General features: G+C 34.5%; 1 protein-coding gene across 2 annotated transcripts; it reads left to right on the top strand.

The window, feature by feature from the left end:
* Positions 1-3880: 3880 nt before the first annotated feature.
* Positions 3881-17956, top strand: LOC138242185 (uncharacterized). 2 transcript variants are annotated; one of them, XM_069197536.1, is made up of 3 exons: positions 3881-5156; positions 13737-13825; positions 15122-17952. In XM_069197536.1, the coding sequence occupies exons 1-3, from the start codon at positions 5129-5131 to the stop codon at positions 17015-17017; spliced, it is 2013 nt and encodes a 670-aa protein (XP_069053637.1). In that variant the 5' UTR covers positions 3881-5128; the 3' UTR covers positions 17018-17952. The 2 variants fall into 2 exon arrangements, with proteins under 2 accessions (XP_069053637.1, XP_069053638.1); XM_069197537.1 differs by lacking the exon at positions 3881-5156 and adding an exon at positions 12333-12369 and having other exon boundaries at positions 15122-17956.
* Positions 17957-17965: the final 9 nt, after the last annotated feature.

The following is a 17965-nucleotide window of genomic DNA, read 5'->3' on the forward strand; positions in this document are numbered from 1 at the left end:
GAAAAAAACTGTTATACATTCTAGTCTGTATTTTGCTGCCTGCTCCTATCCCTACAACATTCCAGTTCACTTTTTAAAAAGTATTTAAAATATATCAAATTCAATACTGGCATGACAGGTATGTCCTGGACAAATATTTGGACAGAGCACCTACTAGAGGACATAGGTGTAACTGTTCCACTTTTCCCAAGGAAAACAGAAGTGAACAACTACAAAAGAATAAGACAGATCTTAAGCTGAATGCAGTATAACAAGATCAGAACAGCTTCATACTGAGAGGAGACTGTTTTAATAAACGAATTAAAGAAAATCAGGGAGAGAGAAACCGATTTATAGAATGGGGAAAAAAAAAGAATTGAGTTAAATTTCCAGTTCAGGAAAAATAATAAAATGAATTGCAAGCATAGGGAAAAGGGACTGGAGACTGAAAGAGAGAGAGAAGAGAATATTACAATGGAAGCTACAATAAATTCTAGAAGCCTAACAGCAAATGACAAAGAAGGGTGAAAGCGACTCAGAGGCAATAATGGGAAACTTTCAGATGATGAGAGAAATATGTCTTATGTATTAGCTGATTAATTCACTCCGATTTTTTATCAAGGAAGACATCAAGCCTCAGAAAAAAGACCAAGTTCTATATTGTATCATATCGGTGTATAAGAGGCAGAATTATTACAGACATAGTGATAGAAGCACTTAAGATTAAAACAAATTGCTAGGGCCCTGTGATATTTTTCAGATTTTACTTAAAGAAACAAGAGATGTTGTTCAAAAGACATTAACAAAACTAATACCCATTGCTGGGGAAATTGCTAATGTAAATGCCATCCATAAAAAGGCCTTACTTCTACTACGTGTAAGATGTTACGTGTCTAGAAACAATAATTACAGCTAAAATATAGAATAATCTGTATGGCAACAGGATAGTAATGTAAGTAAGGTAGATCTCCATTACCTTACCTGTAAGTGTGCTTTGAACCAGGAGTTCAAAGAGCATATGATATAATTTTTAGAAGGCTATTAATAAAGTTCTTCATAAAATATTAATTCCCAAATTGCAGGGAGCATGCATTCAGGGTAATGCATGTACCATATTTGATGTATTTGGATTGATTACTGGTTAATGGTTAATATAAGACACAATGCAGTGCTCAGATTGGGGCCATGTATACAGGGAGGCTTTAAAAGCGTAGTATTTGCTACCGGTTCTAATGCACATCTGTTGATTTTTAATGCCTTCCAGTTGAGTTAGTGGTGTACCATAGGATCTGTTTTAGTACCACAATTCCTCGTTTATATCAAAGATCTCGATCAGTTACAGTTTGTAGATCTGATGGTCTATAGAAACAGAAGGATTAGCAAACTCAGTAGGAAAGGCAAACAAAATTCAAGAGCAAGGGCAGAGTGTTACATGCAGGTAGCAGAAACAAGAGCTTTCAATATAAAAAAACCTGAACAAGTTACTTTTGAAATTATTTACATGTTCTGGACAATGTGGGGAAGAAACAGAAAAAGGCAAACAGAATATTAGGATATTTAGTTGAAAGAGTAGATTTGGAATCAAGAGATACAATGTTATAATTGTTCAATGTACTACGGAGATCTCATTTTGGATATTATGTCAGAGTTTGGTCAACATGTTACAAAAAATAGCTTGCTTCTCTGGAGTCCATCCAGAAAAGAGTGACACAATCTCCAGGCTTAGAGAAGCGTCCTACTCTGACAGATTCAAGAGGAAAACACAATCTAGAGGACATCAGTGGAAACTCCAGGGAAGTGTTTTTAAAACTGAAAACTAGGTTGTGGAAGTTGGCAATAAGTTATCCGACAAGGCTGGTAAAGTAAATATCCTGGCTTTTTTCAAAACATGGCTACAGGATCCTTGAATCAATTAGTAGTAGACAAAGATCTACAGAACCAGTCGTAAAGGCCCTAATGTCTGAATCCTTTCTTTCTATTCTCATCCTTTTAAAACATGGAAAAGCATATTTTGTGAATCAAACACTTACACGTTTTATTTCAGTTTAATATGGATTTTTACATAAAAGTTTAATATACTTATATCTAAATGTTAGTTTTCATGCATTTATGTTCAAGTGAGTGCAAAATGCTGATCATTAGTGTGTTTAATTCGACAGGCTTTCTGTACTAATACAGAACAGAAGAATGTAACTGAAAAAGTGATGTGTTATATTTTGTTTTGTGTAAGATAAATTAGTGCTGGTTTAAAGTGAAGCAGTCTCCATTAACCAGTCTCTTCAAGAAACAATAAAGTATCTGATAAGGGCAGAGCAGAGCTCGACATCTGCTGTGACTATTAATACCAACTATGCACAACGGATAACAAATTCACTTTTGTTACAAACACAGCATTGCAAAAAAAAAATAACCAAGAGCATTTTTAAAAACATGCACAACATTAAAAAAAACAGAAGGCTCTACTGTATGATTTTAACATTTCCCAGAGGACATTAACCCTGATTAAAAATCACTCCAAAGGCAAATGTCTGAATTTAGATAGTCTGCTACAAAACACTTGGATAGCCTCTGCCTTTCAATGTTTCAAAAAGATCATATTTATTGTAAGGCATTTAATAATTGTATTTTATCGATCAAATCTTCTTTATAACCTTACAACCAACCTGAGAAATAGGTACATCTTTGAAAGTGTATTTCTTAGTCATCAGGACTCCACTAGGATTAATATACAGTACTAGCCAAGATCCCAGTTAGATTTTATCAAATGGAGATCTGTGACTTCACTGTGAGAATGAGATTAAGCAGGGAAATAATGGGCACATAAAATCCAAAGACACTTTATATTACTGTAACTTACACAATCACTGAACATAAAAAATGCATCTACATGTATATGTATTTGATCTAATTAACACTGGCTTCTACATTTCACGAAAACACACATAGACTAATCTTTCATCTTTTTGCCAGTCCCTAATGACAAAAACAGGCAGGTTTAAGTGATATAAATTTACCACAATAAATACACCAGCATTAGTCATCACAAAATCAGTTCAAGGGTCATGTTTAAAACACAGCATTGAACTGGAAAGATATCAGCACTTTAAAATCATGCTACATCAAAGATACAATATTTTTTTGGAGTCTCTTGTACTCAAGATCACAGAAACAGCTGCTTCTGTCATTCTAAGCGCAGGTTTTGTCCAAGCAAGATAAGATTTCACTTTTCAGTACCAACAACTCACTTTACAAGTACTTAACCTGTAAAACACAATAGCAGTGTACTGGGAAATACTTTGCCTTTGGCATGCCACTGGGCATGACCTATGTCCACACACATTGGAGACAACTTAACCTTTGGCCCCTCTCTTTGAAAGAATCAGCCACTTGACTTAGTTGACAATCCAGGAATTACTAGTACTACTTCACTTGCAAAACCAAACTCAAAACCCTCATGTAGAAAAGAAAACAAAAAGTTTATTGTTGCTCTTATTTTAAAGAATCTAACCCACACGCAGAAACGACTATTACAGTAATCACACCATCATGTGAATAATAATTTCTTTAAAAATACTTATTAAAACTAAAACATACTTTTTTAAATCCTTGTCGACTCCTTTAGAAGAATATTTGAGAGGTGTAAATTACCTTAAAAGATAAATTATTCCAAGTAGTAAAATCTATAGTATTATTTTACAGTGGCATTTTCGAAAACTGCGCACTGTTCTAAGCTGACAAACTTTCAAAGGTGTTGAGTGTTAATTTCCTTTCTGGGACTGTGGAGCCCAGGAGAGCTCAGAAGATGGAGTGTTTACTGTGCCAGTGTATGTGAACTATGCTCTATTATCAGTAGACTTGCAGTACCAAACGTCAGTGATGTGCATTCCTTACCAAATGTAGATTGAAGCTAATTGCTCTCACCACATTCATTCCTACCACAAAAAAGAACACCAGCACTGTCAAGATGAATAACACTGTACTACTTTCTCTAATATGCAGAAAGGCAATTTCAGAAGAACTTGAGTCGAAAATTAAGTTTGACAATGCAGGCGGACAGAATGACAGTACTTCATCAATGAAGTCAGTCCACAAACCGTATGACAATGCTTACTTCTACGTTCTGTTTGTTATGTTCTTTTACTCTTTCTTGGCCTTGGCAGTGTTTTATGGGTATGTGCGCTCTAAGAGTGAAAAATCCAAAAAAGATCCTTATGAGGAATTTATGGACACAGAATCATCAACCAAGAAATTTAATCCAGCCTCCTCGGCTGAAAAGTTTGACTTTGAAGAGGAGAGCATTGCCTGAACTCTCAAAATGTTTTGACAGTCATGGAGCCAAGAAAATATCAATATTTGAGTGGAGGTCCTGGTAGTTATTTTCCATACCCAAAGATTCTAACCTAAAGGGAATTCTAACAAAAGGAAAGTATTTCAGATGATGTTGGTGTATTACAAGAAACAGCATGGACTGCCCAGTTTTAAAAAAAATAACTGCGAAACATACATGGGTAATTTAATATTCCGCATTACTACTTTATGAAATTTAACCGTAAAACTCCTCTATCATGGAATTTCTAAAGAACTGAGGAAGAAGAACATGCTTCATCTGCTTTCATTCAGCTTGACAGCTTGTCTCTTTTTGGAAGATTCTTTTTCTGAATCAGAACATGCCTCACCAGCAAACTCTGGGAAGCCCATGGACATTTTTATACCAATATCGCAGCGATTTGTTTTATATGTGATAGATATATATGCTACAAGGCAGGCATCTATGAATATATATACCTTTTTATAAATAGCTGCCTCTCTACAAGGTTTTCTGAGACTGTAGTTTAAAAATGGAAATTTTCAATATGCTTCAGTTTGCCATATGATCTCACAAAACAAACAAAATCTGAAGACTTATTTTAAGTTTTCTCTTTCAAAAGATAAGTTCTGACTTGCCTAAAAAGTCACATATGTTCATGGATCTTCAACATCTGCTTTTAGTAGTTATAAGATACTACTATAAAATCAAGTTATAAAATCAAGAACACAATACAGAGAAACACATTTTAATTCTCATTACGATATAAAGATTCGACAGCTTTTTTTGTACTGGGAAACAAACAGTCTTTACTTTTTTCTCACGTGAAACCAGGCTGAAGGAATGAAAAATCCAAATAACAAATGTCACAGTACGTATTTACCATTGTAAAAGCTGTGTTTAGGCATATTCTTTATTAAAGGAAGCTTACTTTGTATATTTGTGTATATATATACTGCAGCATTATTTTCAGCTGATTTTGAATGCTGTATTTTATTCTTAAGAACTCTATTGCATGCCTTATACTGTATTTTGTCAGGAAACGTTTGCAGTGGTGTTTGTAATTAGTTTTGAGGGGAGCTCTTTGAATGACAGGTTTATTCAAAAGATTTTCTAACCATTTACCTTGTGAGACTGTAGTTTAACTTAAAGTCACAGGTGACCATGTATGTTAATGTATTACCCCAGGATAGTCATCAGAAAGATTATCAGGATTAAAAATAGTTGTGTAGATACACAAACAAGTAATTCCTTGTGAGTAAAGTGACACATATATTTTAATGTTTATTACAACTTTACAAATGCAAGCTAGAAAAGATCACTTTTAAGATAATAAGAAGTATTGGTGTTGTATGATTGCCTCCTCCAAAGATTCAAAGACAATAACAGTGATGGCAAATATAAATACATAGAATTTATCCAAGCATTGTGAGGCTCAATAGGAACAGTTTTTTCAACTCTGAATGTGTTAAGCTGAGAAGCAGGCATAAAGCTCTGATCGTGTGAACTGGCCAGTTCTGCATGGTCTCAATGTGTTTGTGCACGGTGCAGGCATGTGATTTTGAAAAATGTGACTGGAATAACAGCTGAAGAGCCTGATGAATCACTGAGGACTGGCATGATCTGGATATCTACAGGACAGATGTTATCAGTGCAGACTGGAAGCACTTTTATTGTTTGTGTGAGGGGCACAGGCAAGAATAAACAGCATGAATTGAGGATGAGCATAGAAAGCTATTTTAATGTAATACCATTTTAAGACTTGAAAGTAATATGTTTTAGTGCTACATTAAAAATATTGCATGAACTTTTCACAGTCTGAATGTTAAATACTTTTTGATGATTTTACTTTCTTAAACTCTAATACTTATAATACCATTGCTTAAACCTTAACAACTTGCTATTAAAAAGTATAACAATTTAGGAGAATAATTTTAGCTTTAGTTTCAGAAAGATAAGAATATACATCCAATTATAATACAAACACCAGGTTCTTTGTAAAAAGGCTATCATTTAATACATAAGTTTGGTATTTTGTATTGATCCTGTCTGCTAACTGACAATGACTTACAGTTCTGGTGCTTCTATGAAAGCCCTGGTTTCAATTGGATAAAAAGTGTCAAGAAATGTTATCTCCTATAATTAAGTGTATACTATTTAATAATCATTTAATATATTACTAGACTTTCTAAATACAACAAAAACACAAAATAATACAGCATAATGATTAATGATAGATTACTAATCCCTGAATACTACTCATTCAACTGTTTTACTAAGGATATTCAGATCAATTCAGGTTATGATCATATTAATGCTGTCATTCATAACAGCAACAACAAAATCTAGATATTAAATTTACACACCTGTGTTGCTTTCATAAACAAATTCTTAATATATAATTAGAAACATATGGGTAAAGTTCTGATTAATTTGGTTCACATTTCACAGTTTACTGTACCTTTATTGGAAAGACTTTATCTCCCCCAATAAGTATGGAACATTTAATTACAGTCTGAAAACTTGATTTAGAAATATTAAAACTACACAATGCATGTGGTTTTTCTTCTGTTTACCCTACTTGATTAAATGTCAATCTTTACAAAAAAACGTTCATTTAAAATATATATATAAATTAAAGTTGGCGGATTTAGCTATATATTAATAGACCTTTTAAATAAAAAAATGAAAAAGATGGAACAGGAATGGCTTAATTGCTTGGTGTTGTCAGAGATACTGTATATGATGACATCTAAAATGTCAAATCAAACGATAAAATTAAACAAAATATTACCAGGGAGACTTACTTTCTTAGATTCCAATTTAGGATATTCAGTCTTCTATTTTAATTTATAATTTAAACAAAATGACAGATTATGAACTGTGCTTAGTATGGGGAATATTGATTTATAATCTGAAATGGACAGCTCTTTGCTCTGCGTTTTAACATATTTTATCATTGAATTATACAACGTCTGTAAATATAGAACATAATTACAATATGCATCACCCCTTCTGTCCTATAAATACTCTGATAGCTCTCCCTTTTAAAAATTTCACAGTATCCATACTTTTTAAAAAATAGTGTTGCCAATTATTATTTTAAACATCTCTTACATACAGTATCAATATAGTGATGTGTTGTGCTATTAATGTGTGAGAAATGCCTGAATATTGCTATATACATCACAATGCACTAGTGTTACTTTACCAATAAAACCACTTCAAACTATATCATACCTCATGAGTGAGATTAGTGAAGATGAAGAAGGAGCTCTGTTGTTTCTCCTTTAGCCTTTACTATATCATCATTTATCAAAAGCGTGTGCAATATTACCTTAAAATGACTTAATGGTTAAAAGGACAAAAGCTTATTACCTTTTGACTAATACATCTCCAGCTTCACCATATTCTTGATGGTGACTATCAGGGTGCGCCCCTACAATCTACGTTACCCCATCCCCCCAAATGTAAAATCAACTCAAGAAATGGGGAATTCATATCAATGGTGGCCAGTGACTGGGGGCTCCCTAAGAAAACACGAGTTTTTGATTTTCTGACTGTACTGCTGGCAAACTCTGTAATTTGAGGTAACGGGCAAAGATCTATGTTTTCCAGTTCTACCTTTAACGCCTTCTCTAAAGTTTATAGTGGGTATATATCTTATTTCATGGGGCTTTAAAAAAAATCAAGTCAGTGCAGTCATTTAAGACGTCAGTGAGGCCAGCGTTGGAGCACTTTTCTCTTGTTTGGAGTCCACCCCAAGCCAGTTCTCTTAATAAAAACTGGAGCCCATCCAAACATGTGCTCATGAGATAGCCTGTAGGGAAGTAGAACTGGTGAGAGTCTACCACAGTGGTCTTCTTTCAAAAACCTTTTTTTTTCTTAATTTTCTAAAGTATTGGAGGACTTATTTATGTCATTATTTTCATTTTTTTTCAAGTGTTTCGGTCTTTGTTTCCATCTCCAGCCTTTGATAGTAGTCATTAAAGGTCACCATTAAAAGGGGTATCTTTGGCCCCATTGAAGTTCAGTCAAATTTATACTGACAATCTCTTCGCTGTTGTCCGCAGTCTTTGGAATGTCAGAAATCGTCTGAAAGTGCTGCCCAATTGACTAGGTCAGCTTCGGATTGCGAATACCAAGGAACAGATCTTCAATGCAATATTGAAGACTAGAGTTCACCATTTTTTCTAGGGACTTTACGAAGTCACTTTGTCTGACGACAAAGTTACCTTAATTTGAAATCAAAATCCATTCAGAGAGCAGCACTATCTTAAAGTTGTTAGAAGAACACATTTGTTCAGCAAACACAACTTTAATAAACAAATATATCATATTGATTTGATTTCAAATTCAATTTCAATTTTCACTTTAAATAACAGCATGTATCTGAAATTGAAATAACAGAGCAATGAACAAGGATAAATTAAAAACATGTGACATGCCTATATATACATTAAAGGGATTTATTTAAAAATATTAACTTTTTTAACCAACATACAGTGTTTTATAAATAAACACCAAACCTCAAAATATTGTACAGAAACCCCTGTGGAGAACTTGAAAATATTTATGACCCTTTTAGTGAGCATAACTTCATCTTATTCTCACAAGCCTTTGTATTTTTGGGGTATTTTAGATATTACTTATATATCTTTAAATAGCTTGTTAATCTATTTTTTAAAGATAGTTAATCTATCAACAAAGCGAATGATATATGAGCAATATCTACAGTTTGGATATATTTAATAGATTTATACATTTTAATAGATAACACAATTTATATTACAAAAACACATTTATGTGTCACATTCAGAAATCAGAATGTGTCATTTTGCTCAGTGATTATATTCCCCTCAGAATATTAACTTTGGTCTAAGAAAAGCTAATGTACACTGCAACGCATTGACTTAATATGAAGTCATGCCTTTGTATTAATCTTTTATGCTTTCTGTACTAAATGAAAATATTTTCAATTGTTACGATTATTACACATAAGACGTACAGTCAGAAGGGAACTTGCTAATTTACTCTGTGTGAACCAGACTTAATTCAGCCTTATAGTAAAAAGGGGCAATTTAAACACACTGGATGACTCACGTAACACAAAAATCAGATTTACTCAAAGAAGAACTCTATCTCGTACGAAAACTTCAAATGTAGGCAAAACAATTGTTTAAATTCTTAAGGTTTTTTTTCAAAATCAGCATAGAATATCATAAAAAATCAAAACAAAAAAAGAATTAAAAAGAAAAACTGTTGCTTAATCACCAATATGCCGTGTTAATGTCACCATTTATGTAACTGTAAGGCACACATTTAGCAAAAAATCATATCTTCTTCAAGCATATGCTAAGCAAATATTGTACTTTGTAGACATTCATACCAGAGGGCACAAAAAACATTTAATGCAATATATTGTAAGATATTTTGTGAGACGGATTCAAGAGATCTTACTTTTATGTGCTTTTTACTTATTTTCTAAAATTAGCAATTTGTTTGGTCCCTTCTAAACATTATTAGAAACTAATCACTGAGATAAAAATCTTCTGAATAGATCTTCTTTTTTTTATTTTTAATGAACCATAACAAGTTCCTGATCTTTCCCAAACTACGTTTTTCGGGAAGGAGAAAAAAATTCCCTAGGTCAGTCCTGGAGTCCATGTTCATTCTCCTTGGCACGCTAATTCGATTTATATATCCATGTGGATCTTAAACGAGCACTCCCTAAGGCCATAGAATCTTGCTTTGCTTTTCCTTAATCAGATTTAGTGCCACTCATACTACTTTACTTATCAAAAGCTGAACTTTTTACATTTTTTCTTTACTTTCAAATGCCCCTGGTTTCACGACTGAGGTGTTCCGCTATGTGTTCAGATGTGGAGTTTTCAACATGCTCCATTCCTTCATTCACAGACCTCTGATGTTCAAGATTTCCTTCAAATGAGTAAAACTCTCTGCATTTTCTTCTTGCTTTATATCTTACTTGGTTCACCCTACCCAATAGGCATTTCTGATTATTATTTTTATTATTGTGTTGTGTCCTATTTAATGATTATTTTGTATGCTAGTGAGCAATTCCAGTTAAAGCTATTTTCAGGAATATATATTTCTACAATTGAGTCAGTGAGAAATGAGTAGTAAACATACTACCCAGCTTTCATTTGCCATAATTTTCACAATGTGAGGCCTCAGATCACACTTTCCTATATCAATAAATCTTATAACTTAACCACGTAAGTATTAATTAATTATTATTTGTTTGCTCGTTTTGTCCTGGTGAAAATGTACCATTGTGGCCTTTTTTTCTAACAAGCGTTAAAAAAACACATCAAATCTTAAATCTAATCTAAATGTTTATGCCGTAAATCTCTCTCTAGGTTAGGGAGAAGTACATTAAGATTGTCTGGAAAACCTTTGACAATTTTAAATGCATTATATCGCAATTACACTAAATCAACGCATGAATTTACATTTCACAAAAAAAACGCGAAACGTCTATGAAAACCTGATGTCCTTATAGAAATATTTGTTTAAACAGCGCCCTCTATTGTCATTGTTTTTTGCAGCTTGCATTGTGTCGCTAACTGGCGTTTTAATAATAATAATAATAATAATAATAATAATAATAATAATAATAATAATAATAATAATAATAATAATAATAATAATTCCTTACACTTATATCGCGTTATTCTGGACTCTCCCCTCAAAGTGCTTTACACTCAGATAAAGGGGCCATCTCTCCACCACTACCGATGTGCAGCCCCCACCTGGATGATGCGTTTTCTTCAAATATTATGTGTGAAGAACCATTTTATACCTTAGATCTTAAAGACTTGCACAATAACTCACAAATGAAAGATAAAATAAAAAAAACTCTAAAATCTACATAAACGATTGTGCATAAAAGTATTGTAGAGTTTTAAAATGTATTTACTGACTCAGGCTTTCATCAGACACAAGCGAATAATTTTATTTAGTTTAGCAGATAGCATTTGCTGCTGTTACTGTTACTAGAACAATTACATTTATTGTCTTTGTAGTAACTAAATCCTACCTTTTTATTCTAGATTTCCACGGGGAAAAAAACAACACTTTACAAGTTGAAAAGCGTTCTTTACGACATATGACTAAATATGTGATATTGAATATTATCGAAATTTGTTCACATAAAAACTCTAAAAGGACCCTATTTCTGGTGAAGGAAAAAATGCGTTACATTACCAAACGTAACATTATTTTTAAATTAAAAAAATAACAGACTACAGAACGAAAAGGAAAGAATATCTGTTTTAAATATTTTTTTATTTTTCCAGTCTTGACAGTAATGAACACTCACGTCATGCCTATTCATATTATAAATAAATTTCGCCCCCTTGTGGTGGAAATCCAAATAACCGTTTCAGAATGTATACATTATATATACATTATACTGTTTTAGTGTTGTATTTTATGGAAGCCCGTTTCCGCCAGGGAGTAAAAAAAAAACGCGCTATGGTATCTCAGAATTACGACTTAGTATCTCAGAATTGCGACTTAGTAAGTCAGAATTCCGACTTAGTAAGTCAGAATTCCGACTTAGTAAGTCAGAATTCCGACTTAGTATCTCAGAATTCCGACTTAGTAAGTCAGAATTGCGACTTAGTAAGTCAGAATTCCGACTTAGTATCTCAGAATTGCGACTTAGCAACTCAGAATTCCGACTTAGTATCTCAGAATTGCGACTTAGTAAGTCAGAATTCCGACTTAATATCTCAGAATTGCGACTTAGTAAGTCAGAATTCCGACTTAGTATCTCAGAATTGCGACTTAGCAACTCAGAATTCCGACTTAGCAACTCAGAATTGCGACTTAGCATCTCAGAATTCCGACTTAGTAACTCAGAATTCCGACTTAGTATCTCAGAATTGCGACTTAGCAACTCGGAATTCCGACTTAGTATCTCAGAATTGCGATTTAGCAACTCAGAATTCCGACTTCAAGTCTCACAGTTTTGACGTCACTTCTGGCGCCAGCAATGAAAGTACAGTAGGTTGCTCATCTGGCATAGGAAATCTACTGTTCACAATTGAATCCAGGTACAGTGCCACATTCTACTGATATCTTCATACAATTCACAGACTTAAATAACGTCTGCGTAAATTGTACATAGACTAACGTAGCTAAGTAAAAAAAAAATCATATGCAAGAGCTACTTGGATGGTTTTGGTTGATCGATTTAACCTTTTCAAGTGCGACCTAATTAATGAGGCAAAACTAACAGTAGGCCTATACACTTGTGGGGGTTTCGTCCGTTAGTACAAGGCAGCTCCTGCAAACACTTTACCAGCAGCTATTTCAGCACAGTAACATAGCTAGCTTTGGACCCATATGAGCGAGGATGGTGCTATGAGCTTCTACGCGAGTCAATCTGGGGTCGCCTATTCACGATCAAAACATAAATTTGCTTCGATACAATTAATGAAACCCGTAACAATACAGACATACATTAAAGGGAACGTCTTTTATTATTTTTGTTTACTCTCCCCCTATGTACGTTAAGAGATTTGATATGCTTATTTATTTTCAATATCCTTCCAATAATGTACTTGGACAAACCCCAGTATCTCTCCGTCTAATTGCTCAGATACAATTCTGTGATTGCGTATCTCTCAGAAACATACCAGGATCACAAGCATGTTTATGTTTACTAAACATGATCAGGCTACATTAAACTGTCGCAAACGTCTTGCCATGGGAGCGGCCCGTGTGTCTCCCGAGCCGGACTTTGATAGGCACAACGGTCTAATTTTTACAAACCCTCCATCCGGTCTTTTCGGCTTCCTAAGGCTGTAAATTACCAAGTGACACGCACAAAACAACCGTTATCATAATGAAGACATTCGTGTGTGTTTAGTAACAATTCCAAAACTTAGTTATATCAATTTTTGGTTTACAGAACATGTTTTTACAGCTGTGGTTTAATTCAGCTTTCTGTAACTTTTTGATAAGTTAGCTGCTCTTAAGATGATTACAAGGTAAAGTACAGTAGGTTAAAACTAGTCACTAGGTTAGTATTGACCAACCCTCTTTCAAGAGATATAACTTTCTGCAGAGTTTAGACTGTATCAAATCTGTATCTTTGAGCTCAAGCTAACCGGGTGTTCTATAGACAGTGATTAGTTGAGTGAGGTGCTGCCTGTGAATGCATACTGTGTGTGACAAGTCAGATTAAATTGAAAAGCCTACTCTACATTTGTCATTCACATACCCTTGGGGTGTGACCTACTGTATGTGCACCCTGTGAATGCAAATGTGTGGCGAGTGTTGGTCATCGTTGCCTGTCCTGGACTACTTCTAAATGTACTATAATGCATACTGTTGGAGTCTGGGCAAACAGGAGGCTAGGTAATTACACTATGCTAACTAATCAATGCTGCACCACTGTCCCATGTGTGCTTCCTAGGCCACAATTCCAGGATGGAAGATCTTATCGATTTCCTCAGGGAGAGGGACATTCCAGAGTCCACTATCGAAAAAATGAAGGAAGAAAAGGTAGTTAACAGAATGAATGTGTTCATGTTTATTATAACTAACTCCCACTGACCTACTGTAGATATTAACAGCACTTTAAGTACTGTGAAAAGTCAGAGACCACCCTTTCACTTATTTCATTTCCAGTCAAAACGGTCATTAAGTGCAATTAATTTATTTTTCAATGTCAGGAATTATTCCAGGAAACATATATTTAACACAAAATTACACAAAAGCATCCACAACTAAATATAATGTCAGATCTTTCATTGTTTAGCGTGTCCACCCTTTGCCTTTATTACAGCTTCCATTATTTACAGGAGACTTTCTTTGAGTTTTTCAAATAAATCCACTGGGATATTTTTTCATGCTTCTTGTAAACACCCCCAAATTTCAGTCTTAGAAGTTGGTTGTATTTTCTGCTTCTGCTGGTTCAAATCCAAATCCACTCTGTAACTCATCATCTATAAAACCTTACTTATCTCAAGTGTCCAGTTTTGGTGTTCTAGGGCAAATTTACTTCTCTTTTGTCTATTTCCTTTTCAAATAGTGACTTTTTGACAGATACGCATCCCTTCAGACCCATAGCATTGTGTTGTCTTCTTACAATGGAAGTATTGACAGAAACACTTGTGGATTTTTTTCAGATCTGATGCAAGAGTGATCAAAACGTTAACTTCTGTCTATGTGATGGTGATGTTCTCAACTGAACTGAACTATCTTTATAGCTAATCTTATCAGAAATATCGCCTCTTGCCATTTCAGATGGACATGACAAAGACATGTGCAAGGCAGCTACGGTGTGTTTGGGTAGTTGTTTGAATGTTAGTGTCACTTTTAATGGAAAGTGTTCTAATATAATGTCAGTGACAGTTTTGGGATCAACTTGTGTTGGGAGGACACAGTTGTAACTTGTTTGATTGGAAGGATGGAAGACTTAAAGTGCCTGAAGGGTGCACAAAAGTAAAGAGTGGGCAAATTAAATACTGATAGATTTGATATTATATTTAGTGTACTCTTCTGTCAAATATATGTTTCTTGCATTATTTTCTGACACCAAAAACTAAATAATTTGCACTGAATGGCTGTTTGAACTGGAAATTAAATAAATGCAAGGGTGGTCTCTGACTTCTGCACAGTACTGTACAGTATATTGATATTTTCACGTATAGTAGATTTTTTCACTGCATACAGTACCTCCACAATCCCGAATGGACTATTTCCTTAAACCAGTATCAGCATATTGATCCACATAAAATGATGCTTTAAGTATGGTATTTTGAAACTGAAAATTGATAATTCACTATTCATTTTTAGATTGATGCCAGTGTCCTGATGTTAATGACAGATGAACAGATGAGGGATTATTTGCCATCTTATGGAGACAGATTGGCAGTGATGGGATATTGTAGGAGACACGAAAAAGAGCCCAACAGTAGGAAATCAAAGCTTTTTGATAGACTGAAGTCAAAACTGAATAAAAGAAAAAAGTGTAAGCATCCAGAAAACATCACTCATCATCAAGAGGTGAACACACAGAGGAAAGTAAGGAAAGTGGAGTTGGGCTGGATGCTGTATGATGAAGGAAAAGGAGGCTTTATCCAGGTGAGAACCAAAAAGGGTGGTGGAACACGAAAGTTAAGTGTTTCAAAGGACTGGAAAAAAAAAGACCTCATAACGGAGGCAATACGTTTGTTTTTCCCAGATGGAAAGAATGCACATGGAAATATTTCTGAGTTTGAGGTGGATCTGACAAATTATCAAGAAGTTTCCTTAGATGAGGACAGTACAGTGGGAGCTCTATATGAAGCCTCAAAGTTAACTATCATGAGGTTCTATCTGTCAACCAAAAAGAAACATGACAGTGGTGGTGTGGAGACACAGCAAGAATCAAACACTGCAGATCACTCACAGGAAAACACACAGGATTTTCCCTCTACAGACTCACAAATTGATCCACCATTGGAATTAGAAACATTAGATGTCATCTATGTTGGAAATACTGGAAATGATTTGAACTTAGGCAGTGATGACGTGGCACAATTTTATCCTGCAGATGTCACAGACGATTCCAGTTTAGCTCAGCAAAGTTCTACCATATTTACTGGGGAAAATGTGGAGGATAGCAATATTATTACAATTTTCAATGGAGACCTCTCTGAGATGGGAGAAAAAAGTCTAGAAGACACTTTGCCTCTGGCACAAGAACTCAGGGAACCAGACAAAAAAATCCTTGTTGTCCATCGCAGCCAGATACTATCTGAGCTTATTGAACATTTCACTGATGAACGCCTTTCATATACTCAATCAGAAATTCAAGTAAAGCTTCTACTACCAAATGGGCAGTATGAGAATGGATACGATGATGGAGGTGTTCTCAGAGATTGCCTCTCTGAATTCTGGCATGAATTCTACGAACAATGTACAACAGGCAGCACTTTCAAGATACCATTTCTCCGACATGACTATGGCAAAAAAAAGTGGCAGAGTATAGGTAAAATTATTTCTTTTGGTTGGCAGAAACAGAAGTATTTGCCCATCAAGCTTGCTCCTGTAATCTTGGAACAGGCAGCTCTTGGATATGTGAAGAGTGATCTTGTTGACAATTTTCTAAAGTATGTCTCAGAATCTGACCGTTATACCTTGGAATGTTGTCGCAGAGACTTCAACAGTTCTGACCAAGATGAATTACTGGAAATCTTGGACAACTACAGCTGCCGAAGAATGCCAAATGCACACAACATTGAACAAATTCTGCAAGAACTGGCTCACAAAACCCTTATTCAAGAGCCTGCTTATGTTATCGAACAGTGGGAAAGTGTACTCGCTCCCCTCAGCAAAGCCCTTGAGGAAATTGAAACTGTGTATGAAAACTTGCAGCCAACGGCAAGGAAAATCATACGGTCACTGAAGTTTCCCTGCACAATGAATGCACAGGAAAAGGAAATATCAAAGCATATTACAACATACCTGCGAGAGTGTGATGGAAGGAAACAGTCTCTGTTCCTGAGGTTCTGCACAGGCTCAGATCTTTTTCTCGGCAAGACTGTAACTGTTGACTTCACACACATGCAAGGATTTGAGAGAAGACCTATGGCACATACATGTGGCTGTTATTTGAGAGTGTCTATTCATTATGATAGCTATCCTGACTTCAGGTGTGAAATGAACAAAATTTTGGAAAGTAATATATGGGTAATGGACATAGTTTAGTATTTTAGTCTGTCGACCTACAGACTAAAAAGATTAGAAATATGTGCATCTTTCACCATTCAAAACTTTTGGTAAAGTATACTTATTCACATTTAAAGGCCATCTGACCAAGTCTGTACCTTTACACATATAAGCATATAAGATATACTGAGTTTTGAGTGTACTTATGATAGAATGTTCATAATTTCACTGAAGAAATTAAAAAGTCTCAGGTTAAATTGCACTTTTATTTTTGTCATTTTGGTACAAGAATTTCTTTTAGACTGATTGTTCATACAGTATATTGAGTGAGAAACTAATGGATGTTTTTTCACCTTAAAAAAATATGGTGATGCAGTTTAATAAAAGTTCTTTTTTGAGTGATGTGCATTCTCTAAGCTACCAAACACTTTGGTGCCAATAAACTCTGGTGCCATGTAGTGTCTAATAATGTTACAACTTTTGCGTTTTATGTAATTTAGTCACAATATGGCAGCAGAGTTTATTTGCACAATAACTGGACAGTTCATGGCAAAGATGAATTCTAAGTGCTCACTTTGGTCAACACTTGATTTAGAATGAATCTTTGTCATTAACTCTTCAGTTAGATGTTTCTTGGGGTAGCGGTAACTTTGCAGAATCTGAATTTTTTTATTTGTGTTTGACTAGTTTGGCTATTTGTGGATTTTGTCTGACATTTTTATGAAACATCAAGATTGCAGATGAGTTCAAATGCCTTGCGTTTAGTGAATATTATTTGTACTATATTTACATTGCATTTGGTGAAAGGAAATGAGAGAGGTGAGGTAATGTTATTGTCAAACATTTCATATAATGTTAGATAATGTTATTGTCAAATCAAAGTTGGGTTGCTTTTATGTGTGAACATTATCTATAGTCCATTAAAGATTGTTTACACTGTTTGCATCTTTTGGCACATTTACTTTCATTTGTTCCTTGTTTCATCCT

The sequence above is a fragment of the Lepisosteus oculatus genome, chromosome 13 (assembly GCF_040954835.1).
Source record: "Lepisosteus oculatus isolate fLepOcu1 chromosome 13, fLepOcu1.hap2, whole genome shotgun sequence".
In the NCBI taxonomy this organism is placed as follows: Eukaryota; Metazoa; Chordata; class Actinopteri; order Semionotiformes; family Lepisosteidae; genus Lepisosteus; species Lepisosteus oculatus.